The 14,745-nt window shown below is 38.0% G+C and overlaps 1 protein-coding gene across 2 annotated transcripts in view; it reads right to left on the reverse strand.

The window, feature by feature from the left end:
- Window positions 1-12,768: 12,768 nt before the first annotated feature.
- The window catches only part of BBOX1 (gamma-butyrobetaine hydroxylase 1), a 12,546-nt gene continuing 10,569 nt past the window's right edge, over window positions 12,769-14,745 (reverse strand). For both annotated transcript variants that reach the window (XM_057379772.1, XM_057379771.1), the window contains exons 6-7: window positions 14,043-14,209; window positions 12,769-12,932 (exon numbers count right to left, since the gene is read on the reverse strand). In XM_057379772.1, coding sequence (XP_057235755.1) covers window positions 12,772-12,932; window positions 14,043-14,209 — 328 coding nt within the window. In that variant the 3' untranslated portion in view covers window positions 12,769-12,771. The remainder of the gene's footprint in view (window positions 12,933-14,042; window positions 14,210-14,745) is intronic.

The following is a 14,745-nucleotide window of genomic DNA, read 5'->3' on the forward strand; positions in this document are numbered from 1 at the left end:
AAATGGATAATACAACCCCAGTGAATCAATTTAGGAAGGAATGTATTTTCATACTGGTTTAATCAGCTAGCAATACAAAATGTTATAGAAAATGTAATTTGAAGAAACTCTTGGATTTAGGTGCTGCTGCTCCTGCGTTTTTCCTAATTTTTTTTTTTTCTTAAAACTTGGGTTTTAGGCTGATGTTATTATTGAATTAYTTGTGCAGTCTGTGCTTAAATGCTGACCAGGGAACTATTTTTGCTTCCATGTTAAGCTGAACAGCCTTGAAAATTGAAAATATTTTATGTAATCTCCTGAATGTAGTGGATGTGCTGATCATGTTTCATGAGATTCCAACACAAACAGATCTTTAAAAAGAAAAAAACCCTCCCTGCTTTTTTGTTATTTCAGGTGGCCTGGGTGTGTTGCTCATGCATAAAATTGTTAGGGTTCTTCTAAGGCTGCTTCAGAGGTGTAAGATTTCAGGATTAAAATGCTTAAACAGGAGTAGGGACACTAAGCTTCAACTTTATGCCTTTTAAAACTATTGAAAAGTGTCATTGCCATTTACCTTTAAGCCTCTGAGACTTCTAAAGCATAATCTTCTTGTGAAGCAGTTCAAATGTTTGGTACAGTCACTAAAAATGTTAATCTGMTTCATGCCTGGTTAGGTTAGATCAGTGATTTGTTGTTCATTTACTGTCCTTGTCAATAAATTTACATAATTTGACCTCGCTCAGGCATTCTTCTTGAAGCAGTTGTTTTTTTTCTAAAATAGCTTACAGGTAATAGTAATTCTAGAGCCAGTGGCCTAGAAAATAAAATAAATGARTTTCAGTCTCTGATCCACAAACTTTTACTTATAAATGCAAAATAAAATATTTCCAGCAGAAGGATTAAGCAGCTCAAGGTAATAAATTCTCATTTGGCCACTGGATCTGTCTGAGCACCCATGGGAGAAATGAATGCAAATAACAAATTAACTATTGAGAAACAGTGCTTCAATTTATTTTCTAGAAGTTCTGTGAAAAACCTTTTAATCAGATTTATGGCAAAAAAAAAAATCATATGTTAAATGCTGAGTGAACAATTAGTTTTTTGCTCTCGATGGACAGTTTTAGGTTGGGTTGGGTGCAGTTTTGGGTGTATCAAGGAAATAATTGAGGTGGGAAGATGTACTTCCTCTACTGATGGTAAAATGCAAATTATTTTGACAACTTTGTCCTTTTGTGTGTGAGTTAAGATTTTGCTGCACAGGATATGAATGTGTGGATGGTATTTCTGCACTCAATTTGTGTTTCCCTGTGTGCTCAACAGAGAGGCAGACTGGGGAGAAAAACAGGCTTAATTGGCATTTTGAACTTTTATTTGTAATGAAAGCATTGCAATRCTGTGCCACTGTTTCCTTCTCATTTTGCATGTATTCAATTGTGAATTTTGTGTAAGTGCTGTGCAAGAGGGATTTGCAATCCAGACTTTGTGGCCCAAATCAGAGGAAAGCAGCAGACACACCTCMTGAGCTGATGATATAATCTACAAAGTGTATCTGGGGATTGGTTTGTTTTCTCCTTTCTGCTCATACTGTGAAGCATTTTTGTTCTGTTTTATCTTGGGACTTTTTAATGAGTACAAACATAGATGAAATTATAGTTTTATTTGCATAAAGATTTCATATATACTTGTGGTTTTAATATATATGTGTGTTTCTAAATATATGAAAAGCATTTGGCTGAGTTTTTGTATTGTTTCAGTTCCTTAACACAAAAGGGAAGTAAACTGAATAATCATGAGCTTGTTCTCAAAAAAGAATTCATGTCTAGCTGTGTATAGTTTGTAGAATTACACAGTATGGTCTTTAATTAACACCGAGACAATACATAATGGGTAAAAAATGCTGCCTTGTAATGAAATCAAAGAACTTGATTTAAAATCTGACTCTTGGCTGGATCAAGGACATGTTAAATATATTCTCTCTGTCAGAGGTGTAGCGTGTCTGAAAGGTTCAGCTCTGATAAATGAGCACTTTGGGTGAAAAACAGAAATAGGGAACAGGGTTTGGGGCTGAGGGAAAATCTCCATTGTCTGGCTTTAAAAAATAAAAATTTTACAGCAGTGCTCCATCGCTGTAAAAGGCACTGTCTCAAGCACATGCAATTAAATATTATGTAGAAACCAGATCATGGCGTGTTTCCCATGACTTTGTTTTAATTTTGTTTCKTACTGACTTTGTTTTAATTTTGTTTCTTWCTTTGCTCCCGTGTTGTTGTTGTTGTCAATTATGAGTTGAAGGCATGCTCTGCTAAGCAACTAAATCCGCTTTGGAAATGTGAACTTTGAAAAAAAAATGTAATAAGAACTTACTGGTAGAGCATRAACCAAGTTCAAACAATGTCTGGAACTAACATTAAAAGCCAAAAGTGATTGCCTTTTCAAAAACAAAACAAAACCAAAAAAAACACCATTGGCAGTAAAGGAAATTATAACCAATTATAACATGTGTGTGCTATACCACAGAAATAAATGCTATGTACAGAGAAGTTATTACTTAGCAAAACTTTTCCTCTCTATTCCCACTTACAAAAGCAACTTTCCTGCACTGYAAATCCGCCCCAGATTCCCTCAGTAGCTTTTTAGGGGAATCAAAAACAAAAACCACAAGACAAAAAAAAAAAAAAGCAGGAGCTGAACCAATCCAGAATGAAACCTTGACTCACTGCAGCTCCAGGCATGGTTTGGAATTCAGCTTTCTGGAAAAACAAGTTCTCCCTGTTGCTGGAGAAGGGAGGGATGAGAGTCTGTGTCACAGATTTCAGACATTGCTTGATTTGTAACAACAAGCACTGGTTGCACTTTCAAGAGTGGCTTTAAAGGCTGCTTTTTTCTCAGCTGATCAGCTTRTGATACGTGTCAAAGTGGGTGGATTTTTGAGAAATTGCTCAGCATTTAAATCTGACAAGCCTTTCCTAGAATTTCTCTCAAATTCTTTTCCCTTTTCCTCCAAAAAAGTTCCTTGGGATCACTCTTATCTCACCCTAACCCTGTGAACAACTCCCACTGTGTTCTTTTATGAGCACATTTTGGTAGCTCAGGGTGCATCAATTTCTTTTTTACCCTCATTTTCTTTTGTTGTGATTATTTTATCATTTCAATTCAGTTTGAAGGAGGACATTTCTGTTCCCTGAACGTGATTCATGTGTTGGTGTCACATCTTTCCTATGTATTTTTCCACACTTTTTTCCTGGCAGAACATCAAGGGTTCTGCTCTGAACTAATTTTCTGTATTTTCTGGGCCCCAAGAAGCAGTTTTGATGTACTTGAAGCTGATGATGGCAGATTTTTTTTAACTGTGTTTGCCAGGGCCATAGGGAAAATAATTGATCATTTTATCGAGTCAGGAATTACGTTATTCTGGGTTTTTTTTATACTTCTTTATGTCAATAAAGTGGTGAAAGGTTGTTTTTCCTTTAGAAAGGATGGTTTAGACATCCATGTGATTCTCCCAGTTTCTGAATTGTGATTTAAATCCACGTGGTGTGTAGGGATAAATATGTCAGGTTTATGTTTAATAGATAAGACTTAATGCCAGATCTGCTCTGTTGGCACAACCAGTAAATGTGATTTTAGTGAATTCTTGTGATACCAGGTCTTCACTAAAGCAAGAATAAAAAACTGATAAAAAACCAGAGCATCACAATGAGATGGGTTTGGATGCAGAGCCATTCRTKTCTTTCCCTGGGAATTGTAAKAATTGCAAATGCASAGTGAAAAWAATGTGATAATTATCCTGCAGCAAKGATCCCACCGACTTCTCACCCTTCATAATGAAACCCAACAATGCCTGGTTCACATAACACTCAGCAATTCCACTTGCAATATATTTTTCACTCACTAGATGTCTTAGTGCTCTGCAATATTCTGGATGAGGCATGGCTTTTGGTAAACTAAATCTTGATAAAGAACTGCAGATATGACATAAATGGATTCTTCAGTATTTTTGAAATCAGAATTGTTGGCAAATCCCTCTCATTCCCCCCACCCCTGCATTTTTGAGAACTTTCTCTCAAAAGTAACCACAATTTATRTTCCTTGTTGCCTTCTGTGATGAGGATATAAGTACAACCTACAGYACTAATTTTGCTTTTTTAAGAAGGGATGGGCACTTTTGAATCTGAAAACCATTCTGTGTTACGGTTGCCTGATCACGTTTGTTTTCAGCTATTTTTCCATGRGTTTGGCTTTTAAAAACAGGCAAATTTCAAGAAAAAATCCAAATTGTAAAATAAAAGCTGAGGACAGTGATTGCTTTTAGACTGGATTTACTGAAAGGAGCTAAGCATCTGATTCCAAGGACTGGGAGTGTTCAATCTAAATATAGAATGTCCAAACTATGGGGAATGGAAAGAGCAGAGCTTGGTGTTGGGTAAAAGAGCCACAAAGAAAATAGAAGTATTCAGGGTTAGAGTAGCCCTTGGTAATTTCCTTATTTAAATTTAGAGGCAACCAAAACCAGGAGTGGAGAAGCAGTGCTCTTCTTCAAGCAAAGTCCAGTAATAATATTTGATAAATATTTTTATATTTGATAAATAATGCCAGGAGTGGAAGAGGGATTCCCTTCTGGTGGAGATGCTGACCCCTACATCCCCAGCTATAAATCTGAACTGCTGTTTTTCCTCTTTCTGTGGTTTTCACTGTCAGAAGTTTTTCCTGACTCACTAAATGTAGGCAGCCTTTGTTCAAAGAGTGCCTGAGGACAGAGTTAAACTTTCAAGGGTTTAATTTCAAAATGTATGTGGCTGTTTACATGATCAAATGCTGAAAGGAGTKTGTGTCTCCTTCCTTGTCACAGTACTGCAAATTTGCCCAGGGGCTCATAGATGCCCATCTAAATGATGTGGTTTTCAAAGMTTCTCAAAATCAGAAACTGCTCAATACTTGGGACATTTTATTTACTTTGGACTCATTCCTAAAAATGTTTTTGAAAACAGAAGGAATGAAAGAAGTGCATTTTGTGTGGCTGTGGATTGGCAGAAACTCTGGCTGCTGATAAAGAAATGTCAGAAGGCAAGGGAGACCTGAGGCAGATTGTGCTTTATGCAAACCATAAAAAAACAGTTTTATATTCCCATAAATGCAGAGAATGTGCAGGAAATGTGGATGTGGAGGCCTGAAATGCTGGGGAGTGGGACAGGGTTTAATTAAACCTGTCAGACCCTGCAAATAAACTGCTCAACACGAGTTTGGGGTTGCAGCCCCAGAACTTGGGGTTGGTTTTGGTTTGTGTCTCACAGGGCTGCACTTGAGGGTTGGTAGGAGATATTTATTGAGAAATATTTATTGAAATAGAAATATTTATTGAAATAGAAATATTTACTGAGAAGCTACAAAATCAGAATTTAGGGAGGATCCCTCTCCACTGTGTCCGCATCTCCTTGGCTACTTGTTGCTCATGCTATAGGAAAGGTGTGTTCTTAACCTTTTTGGTGCAACTCATTTTGTTTAAATACACATGAAAATATAAAGAGCTGAGATTTGCCCGTCTTTTTTGACAAAAATTGCCTCTTTTTTCACTGTAACTCGAATTCAAATTAAAATSACCAGATTATGACTTAAATTTTAACTTCTGGTGTCTTGGAAATCTTGTGTTAACAAGGGACCAGTGCACTTTAGAGCAGCCTTCAGATGCCTCTAAACTGGCAATGTTAAAATTAGGAATAATTAGTTTAATTTCTGTAAATTGTGTTGTGTGGCAGTGCAGATTGGGCAGCACTAAAGGTTTATTGGACTTTATTGGTGGTCAGAGTGGGCACCTTTTGTGGCTCAAGCTTTTTTTAATTCTGCTCAGAGATGTGGCAGAGCTTTCCATGCCAGAGCTTTCCATGCCAGGTCTGAGCATATTTCTGGAAGTAGAAATTTCTGAAATTTCCATTTCTGCTGGAAATAATCATGGGCATGGCACTGTTGTGTGATTCCTCTGTCTTGTATGAAATACMGACTGTGGCTGCTCAGAAATTTTCTGAGCAAATTCACTGAAATGGAATTGCTGCCAAGAGAGATTCAGCTGCAGGGCTTTGGGGTCAAGAAAATAAAATGTCCTTTGACATTCCCATTCCTGCACTTTCTCCTTTCTCCATTCCACTGCTGAAATGCTGCTTTCACTTGGAGGAACAAGATGAAGATCTCATGGAAATATTTCAAAAGGATGGAAAGTGAAACATTTCAAAAGGATGGAAAGTGAAACTGCTCTGCTCTACACACTCAGTCCATGGACGCCCTTCTCTCCAAATTTTCAACTCTTTCTGTGCTGAGGAAAAAATCTCTGAGTTCTCCAATGCTGACAGGTCAGGAAAACTGTTTCCTTTGCTGCTCCCCYGGGACTGTGCAGCCCTTGTTGGAGGGTCAGTGATGCTGGGATGGCAGCCAGGACTGGGGTTGGTGACAGAGATCCCTTTTTCTGCTGTCATCAATGYGCCATTGTTTGCCAGGGTCATTGCCCACTCCATCCTGACTGCTGGGATGGTTCTGTAAAGCTCATGGCCAGGGTAAACAGGAAATAATGTGTTTTGTTTCTCTTTTCCTAGGCATGAAGTTCCCTTCTGTCAGCATGCAGGACTGGCTGGGATTGTGGGGTGACAAATTAACCTGAGGGCCATGGGGTCAAAACCAAATCTCCCCTGTTATTCAGGTGAAACCCCTGGTTTCAGGTTGGAATGTGTCCTATGGTGAAATATATGACTTTTATCTAAGGAAAATTATCAGTTAACAAGGGATCAGTGGTAATTTTATCAGCCTTAAAATCATCCAATGTCATTTCTTCATATTCTATCTACACATCTGCATGGCAGCTGCAGGCACAAACTTCCCAGGGGCTCAGCTTAATTTGCAGAATTACAGGGGCTGTAGAAAAGGTCTATTAGTTTTGCTCATGTTGGAAATTCAGGCTTGATGCCTTCCACATGTTTTGTTTTGCACTGTCAGGTTTGTTTTGTTTTGTTTTGTTTTGTTTTTTGTTTTGTTTTGTTTTTTTCTGGGTTCATAATTAACTCTTTGGAGAGATTTCTCTTAAAGCAAGGCAACTGTGGTGCTGTCTCATGGTTTTGTGCCACGTCCTCTCTGAGTTTCTGACAATAGTGTTGGGTGAACTGTCAACTCAGCTGGATTATTTCCTTTCTCTCTTTTGATTGAACCCAGAAATCAATTCCTCCAAGGCAGTCATCCTCACCAAAATAGATAGAAAAATTGATAGAAGAGGTCACATTTTTGGTGCATGCCTGTAAGCAGAGGCCCTTGAAGTCAATGGGGTTACACTGGTGTGTTTTAGCTAAAATCTGTCCCTGCACACACAAAAAAAAATTATCACTGGTCACTTTTAACGACTCCATGGCTCAAATTTAGGTTTTCCACAATTTGTGCTGTTACTCGTAAGGATCTACTGCCCTCCAACAGAATCAATAAAGGAACCCAGCTTGCATATATTCTTATATTATGGTTATTTTTTCCTTTTGTTATATTGATAATAATATTATTACTTTTTTTTCCTCCTCTCCCCTTCTTTTTTTTTTTTTTTTTTAACATTGAATGACATAAATGGACAGATTCAGTTAAATTTGCAGCCCTGCAAAGCTCAGCTCTGGACTGGACTGCCCAAACCCTGTTTCCAGTGTGAGTGCAGGTACAGCAGCACTTGCCAGAAGCTTCAAATTGAGACACCAGGCAGATCCCAGCACTGATCACCTGAATCTGAGAACCACTGGACAATCCTAAACCTCTGCAATCCATCAAACTTTGTTCCTAAGTGCCCCACACACCACAGAAAATTTCCTTACTTCTAAGGCAAGGATTGAAGCAAAGGATGTGAAGCCGTAAGTGCAGTGTTGTAGCTGCTGGAGGGATGAAAAATGTGGGGTTTTATGACACTGAGAGAGCATTTTAGATCTATGATATTTGCTTGGTAAATCTGACAGTGGAACTTGGAGCTTGCCTCTCTGATATGGAGCAAAAATCAGTAAAATTTGAGCCCAGATTTGGCTCTCAGTAAAGCTTTATGCCATTCTCTAAAATACACCAACAATTTCATTATTTCAAGACTGCTTCTCTGTGCTTTAAGCAAAGAAAAGATACTAAGCTTGCTCAACGAGCAAGAAGGAGTTAAAACTTAGTAGAAAACTTTTTTTTTGGGAAAAAGTGCAGGGAGGAGGTTTGTGGTACCTGCTTTGTTTATTTTTGCAGCTGAGGTTTTTCCCTGGGAGGGTGCCAGCTCTCCAGAGCAGAGCTGCTCCATGGACAGAGGAGCATTTACAGCTGAGCTCTGTTTAATTTATGCTGTGATGGATCACTTGAGTGGGAGACACCAAGASTGAATTAACAGCTTTAGTAAAAACACACTGTTTGTCTTACCAGTGCATTTTCATTTAGCATTGCTTTGCTTTCATATCTCCCTCTGGTCACTATTCTTGCCCAGAATAGTGGGCTCTTTCCTTTTGTCTCCTGACTTTCAGGTTCTTTTCCTGCCCTGTTTGTATTGCTGGCTTTCTTTCTATTTGTTTTTTCTGGGATTTTGTTGTTGTTGTTGTTGTTGTGGTTTTTTTTTTGTTTGTTTGTTTTTGTTTTTGGATTTTTTAATTTGTTTTTTTTGGTTTTGGGTTTTGTTTTGTTTTTCTTTCCTCTTCCTGGAGCTGGTTTACTGAATGGATTGATTTTGTGAATGTAACCCTGGAAAACAAACAGTTGCTCATAACTGTCTGGTTCAGTAGAGACRTGGTACAGGTGTTTCACTGAAATTTAAACTCTAGTTTGGGCAGTGTGCATGTGGCATTAAACTCTGTGTTTTGAAACACAGTGATCATAAAACCAGTTATGGTTTTGTCTCTTAGGAACAAAGAAAATGACTCTGATGGGCAAGGTGCTGTACAAAATCTGCCCAGATATTGTCACAGAACCACAGGCTGAATGGATTTCAGCAGATCAGTTCATTGTGCTGCCCATGGCAGGATTAATTGTTCCCATGTAATTCCTGGAAGGGTCTGTCCATCTCTTYCTTGAAGGCCCCCAAGGATGGGCTTCCCAGGGTGATTTAATCCAATATTTTCTCCACTTCCCGTTAGAGAACTTCTTTCACATTTAATATATATCCACATATAATATAAATTTCTCTTATTGCAGTTCAGGCTCTTTGTTTCTCTCCAGAGCCACCACAAATATTGCAAAAGAGATTTCTCCATCTTGCAGCTCTCCTTTCCTCAATCTCATTTTTCCTTCTGGCTGGATGACAGCAGTGAATTCAGGCTCTCCCTGTGTCTCTCCTTTCTAATCTCCCTCTTTTCCTTTCCAGAAGCTTTGCTGGTGCTTTTCCTCCCCTGAGGAGGGCTGGGGGCTGCAGGYTCCACTCCTGTCCATGTTCCAGTGAGGTGATATTTTTCACAAATCAATTACAGAGTTTATTCATGCTCAGCTGGAAATCCATTGCAACTTCCAAGAATTGTTATGAAAAATAACAGGCCTGACCCTGACTAATCACTCCCCATTTCCAATTTGTGCTGCTGATTAATYCTACCTGAGTGCAGCACTTTAGTTTTGCTGAGAGAGATTTAGGGTGTGTTTTACAGCCAGACARAGGGCTCAGGTAGAGAAGGATAAAGTCACTTAGACAAGATCATGTAGGAAGTTTGAAGAAGAGCCAGGAATTGCTTTGGAGTGAGCTCTGGATGKMTCATSARTCAGTCTCCTCCCAGGTTTTAGTGSAAAATCATGGSAYTGAACACTGAAAATGTGGCAAGCTCTCCATCTGACTCATTTGCACTGATTTTGTGGACCTCACTAACCAGACTCAGCAAGATGAATATTTGCCAGCCATCTCTTAGGATTTCCTGCACGTTTGCCCTGCACATTCAAATTCATCATGGTTAAGGCAAAAATATATTCAAAGATGAAGTYCTGTGTCCTACTTTTTTTWAAATTTATTTTTTAAGAAGCAGAATAGATAGGTTTGTATTTATTYTGTATTTATTCTTTCTTCTTTTTACAGCCTTCATAAAGGCAGAATGAAATCAAGAAGTGCTAATTTTGCAAGATGGAAATGCTGGATGAATTGCCTTGCAGGCAGATGGACCACCAACCTATTGCACAGCAGAACTTTGTGTTTCATCTCCTCCCGAGCCTAACAGCCATTATGATCTGATTTTTGAATGAGAAAAACAAACACGTAGAGCTGGAAGAGTCGCGATTTGGAAGGGCTGGAAAGCACCTGTGGGTGTTGTGTTGGCATTGCAAGGTTTGAAATAGAACCACACAGACTCACCTTGTCCCRTCTTGCAGCAATTCTGCCTCTCGAAAATTGCAGCAGGGGGATTTCTGAGGGMAATGAATGCCCTCCAGTGGCAGAAAATAGAGCAGGATGGGTTTATTTTCCATAATTGTTGTGGAATTGGTGTGCGTGATTCAAGTTCAGCCTAGAGTGTGCACACTGAGAACGGGCACTGTCAGTAAGAATTCTTCTTTTGTCACTAAAAACAAGGTGATGCACATTAGGGTACTTTTGTATCCTAACCCTTGTATTGTGAAGGTGACCATAGTCTATCATAGAAAATGGAGTGTTTCTTTGATAATTTATARTATGAAAGCATCCYTCAAATGTCTTGCAATCTATTTCTRTGTTTGTAATAAAGAGGTGACATGGGATGGAAACAAATTCAAGCTGCCTCAATGTATTGGATTAAATAAAATAATTACCAAAGACAATAAGTCACTTTTCTTTTGATTTAAAAGCTTAGCAAATTTGATAAAGATACTAAGAGTTGTATAGGCATGAGCACAGAAAAATATGTTATTTTTCTTTTAAAAAAAGTAATTTATTCTTACTTTTTTCTTTTTCTTGAGGGCTTGTTATGAACATTTCTAACATAAATTATAATAATTTATAATTATAATATACATTATAATTATACATTATACATTATATAAAATGTCTTCTATAATGTCTTCTTATACATTAACATAAATGTATAAGAAGACATATAATATTATTAGAAATTCAAGGGAGGAAGAAACACCTTACTTAAAGAAAAAAACATATTTTTCTGCTTTCTTCATGTTGGTTTCCAAAGAYAATTTCCTCCATGATCCAAATGATATTTGTTTGCTGATGAAACATGATACATTAAAAGTYGGGATTCTCTGAGAAAACTGATTTCCTCTTTCCAGGCTGCAGCTGAAAGTTAAGCTTCCAGCTTTCAAACACGAGTTGTAACTTCATTCTCCACAACTCAAACAATAGAAGTGATTCCTGTTGACTTTCCTGTTGAAAACTGGTGTTCTGAAAATTCATCARTCAATATTGCCTCATATGCTCGTGTGCCCTCGTGTGTATTGACAGGGGTGCAGGCTGGAAGATGTGAGCTCCTGTTGACACAGCTTTACTCTGAGAAAAAGGTACATATCTGCATGTTTAACCAGAGAAGTGGTGTTTGACATTACTCCTTTGAAATCAAGCACTGCAGTTAATTTGTTCAAACAGCAGATTGGTGTGAAATCGTGCTGTGCCCTCAGCCCTGCTCTGGCCAGACCGAGTGAAGGAGTAAAATTAGAAAAAATCTGTTCTGCTGATCTGGAAACATCTGGGATGCACAAAACCCACAGTCAGGGACTAAATAAACTAAACAGACATCATTGACTATGGAAATTATACCTGTCCTTGTGTATATATATATATGTATATAAATATATATATATGTATGGGTGTATGTGTGTAGTTGGAAGGTGCAGGATCTGAGCATGGTATAGATGAGCAGGATAATTTCCTGCTTGTGCCCAGGACATGTTTATTTTTGCAGTAGCTAAGAGGGAGGATGTTCTGTACCACCCCACATCATTGCTGGGCATAGGGGAAAGGGCYTCTCTTCCTGGGAGAAGGGGTTCCTTCATGTGGAGAAAATGTGGYGGACAAAATGTTCTGGTATTTGTAGGGGTTTTCTGTGTAAATAATTTATTTTCTTATACCTTTTGTCAATATTGTTGCTGTTAATGTTCATTTTCTTATCTCAACCTGTGACCTTTGCCCTCTGTGCCTCCAGCTGGTGTGCAGAGAGGAAACTGCAGGTGATTTTACAGGAGCAGTAAATTGGAAAACACCATTCCTAAACCATGAAACCATGGTTACAGAATCTAGTGGATTGCCTGCTTCTGGACAAAAAAATGCTGTTTTCAAATTCAAAATCTTCRAAGACAATTCAAAAATCTTCAAGATAATTCAAAAATTCAAAGAAAATCACTTTGCACACTGATTTAAAAAAAAAAATCACATAAACTTACAGATGAGCAATATATTTCATCGATCATGAATGAAATGAATCAATTCAAATGAATCATCAATTCAAAGAACACGGCACAGATAAATTTTAAATTGTTAAGAATGTTTCTTAGCTTACAGAAATCAAAARTATATTTATGATAGAATGGTTTGGGTGGAAAGGGACCTTCAAGACCATCTCTTTCTGTCCCCTCTGCCGCAAGCAGGGATACATTCCACTAAACCAGGGTGCTCCAAGCCCCATCCAACCTGGCCTTGAACATTTCCAGGGATGGGGCAGCCACAGCTTCTCTGGGCAACCTGTTGCAGCACCCTCACAGAAAAAAAATTCTTTTGAATATCTGATCAAAACCAACCCTCTGYCAGTTTAAAGCCATCCCGTGACAAGCTTTTGTCAAAAATGCTGTTAATTTCTGAAAAGAAGACTYACGTTTTTAATATTATTGCTGTCATTGAGGTTCAATAATTTACATTTTGTTGAAGAAAGCTCAATCCCCTTTGAGAACTCTCTTCCTGAGGATCCAGAGCCGGGACATGACCACATCCCAGTCTGCATAGGCGCCCTCCAGGTGGCGGCTCAGCTCTGCACAGGGTGAGTAACTCTGGCGGCCGTGAAGAACACGCCAGTTATCAAATGTCACAACATCTCCTAGAAAGAGATTGCACAAAGGTCAGTAGTTGGAATATTGTAGCTGATTCCTTAAAAAAAAAATTCATATCAACAGCTTTAATAATTTTAAGTAGCTCAGCTGGAGATTTGCATAGATGACATGGTGATTTTAACTTTCTCAACCAGAAAGGTCAGTTCCCTTTTGGCATCCCTTTCTTTTCTTGTATAATAAGGAGTTAAAAAGCAGAGTGGTAGAGGAGTCCATAGTGGGAAATCTAAGCCTTGAGGAGAAAGGCAACTACAGCAAATCCACACAGGTGAAAAAACAAAAAAGGTGGAAGCCACAAGGATCCTTTTAATTTGATCAATCTAGCACTACTTGTACTATACACATACACATTATCCCTGTCAAGAGAATTTTATGAGAACAAAGACACTGAAACTTAGGAAATCACATAATTAATGCTAGAATGCCAATTAAATATTCCTCCCTTGTGTGCCACCATTATGATAAATCTTGAATTAAATAACCTCACAGTCCTTCTTATCTTCCCYGCATTCCCTCTACCACCATTTTGATGCATTAATCAAAAAAAAGGGATGTCACTAATGTCATGTAAGGCCCTTTGTTTTCCTCTTTATATGATCTTACACATTATTTATTGCATGTTTCCAATGGAGAGAGATTAATTTCCTTGCAGACCTTTTAAAGACACAAGTACCCCAACATGAGGCAGTCAGATACACCAATGAATTTACTTTTGTAACATCTCCTGAGGGATTCATATCTTGATGTTACAGCTGGGGAATTACAGAAAAGAGATTAAGGCCACACATGAAATCACCCATAACATTTCCCATTTATGGTGCTAATTGATACATCAATTTCCAATCTGGTTTTGGATTTAGTACAAAAATACATTTGACTAATCTATAGATAGACTATTCCCCTCCGCCATTTTTTCTTCTTTATAGCATAGCAGTGGCAAAAAAAATCTATTAGATGAATGTAAGAATGCAGTATGAAGTAAAATAAATCATAGAAAGACTCWAAGTTCCTCTCAGTACTGGTGCTAACAATGTTCAAGTGTTTTGACTGCTAGGAAAAACGTGAAAAAAAAACATTGTGAGGAGAAGCAGCTTACTGACCTGGTTTCAGCTTGTAAGTAAACTTGTGCTCTGCACTGTTTAATAAATCATTAAATTCCTTCAGAGCTGCATAAAATGGCCTCACTTTTTCAGCTGGTATGTCAAACACTGTGTCTCTTGTTGCATTATTATAATTGATGCGAATTGCTTGGCCTCTGGAATCCGTGCTGTGAAACAAAGGGAAGGGGGAAAAAAGGAAAGGGGAAAAGAAAAAAGAATGCATTCTGTTGTTACTGAAACAGTTTAAGATGGTTAAACAACAGCTGAACCCTCCTGCTGAAATATCAGTATATTTCTGTTGTAAAATGCAGATTGTTATTGGGTTGGATTTTGTTAATTAAGCCTAACTGGGAAAAGAGATAATCAGGAGAAAGTTTAGACACTTAATTTGCTCAAAAATCTATATCATACACCCTTTAATTGCAAACTTTAAAAAAAAAAATCATAAACTTTTTAGAATCAGACAAGAATAYGAACATTTGTATTTCATTTTTGATAACATATAATGGTTAATCTAAATATTTCAAATTATCACCGCTCCTTGGCATGGTGTATATGTACACTGGGTGGCATTTAGTAACAAATCTGGCTGCTGTTAACACGTACCTATGCCTGGGAGTTGCTCTAATTACCACCACTTCTTGCTTGTGTGTGGCAAAACTGGGTAAGTGGTATGAGAACAAGTCACACATTAGCAAAAAAA

The sequence above is a fragment of the Malurus melanocephalus genome, unplaced genomic scaffold, assembly GCF_030028575.1.
Source record: "Malurus melanocephalus ecotype Western Australia unplaced genomic scaffold, MMel_1.1 scaffold_423, whole genome shotgun sequence".
NCBI classification, from domain to species: domain Eukaryota; kingdom Metazoa; phylum Chordata; class Aves; order Passeriformes; family Maluridae; genus Malurus; species Malurus melanocephalus.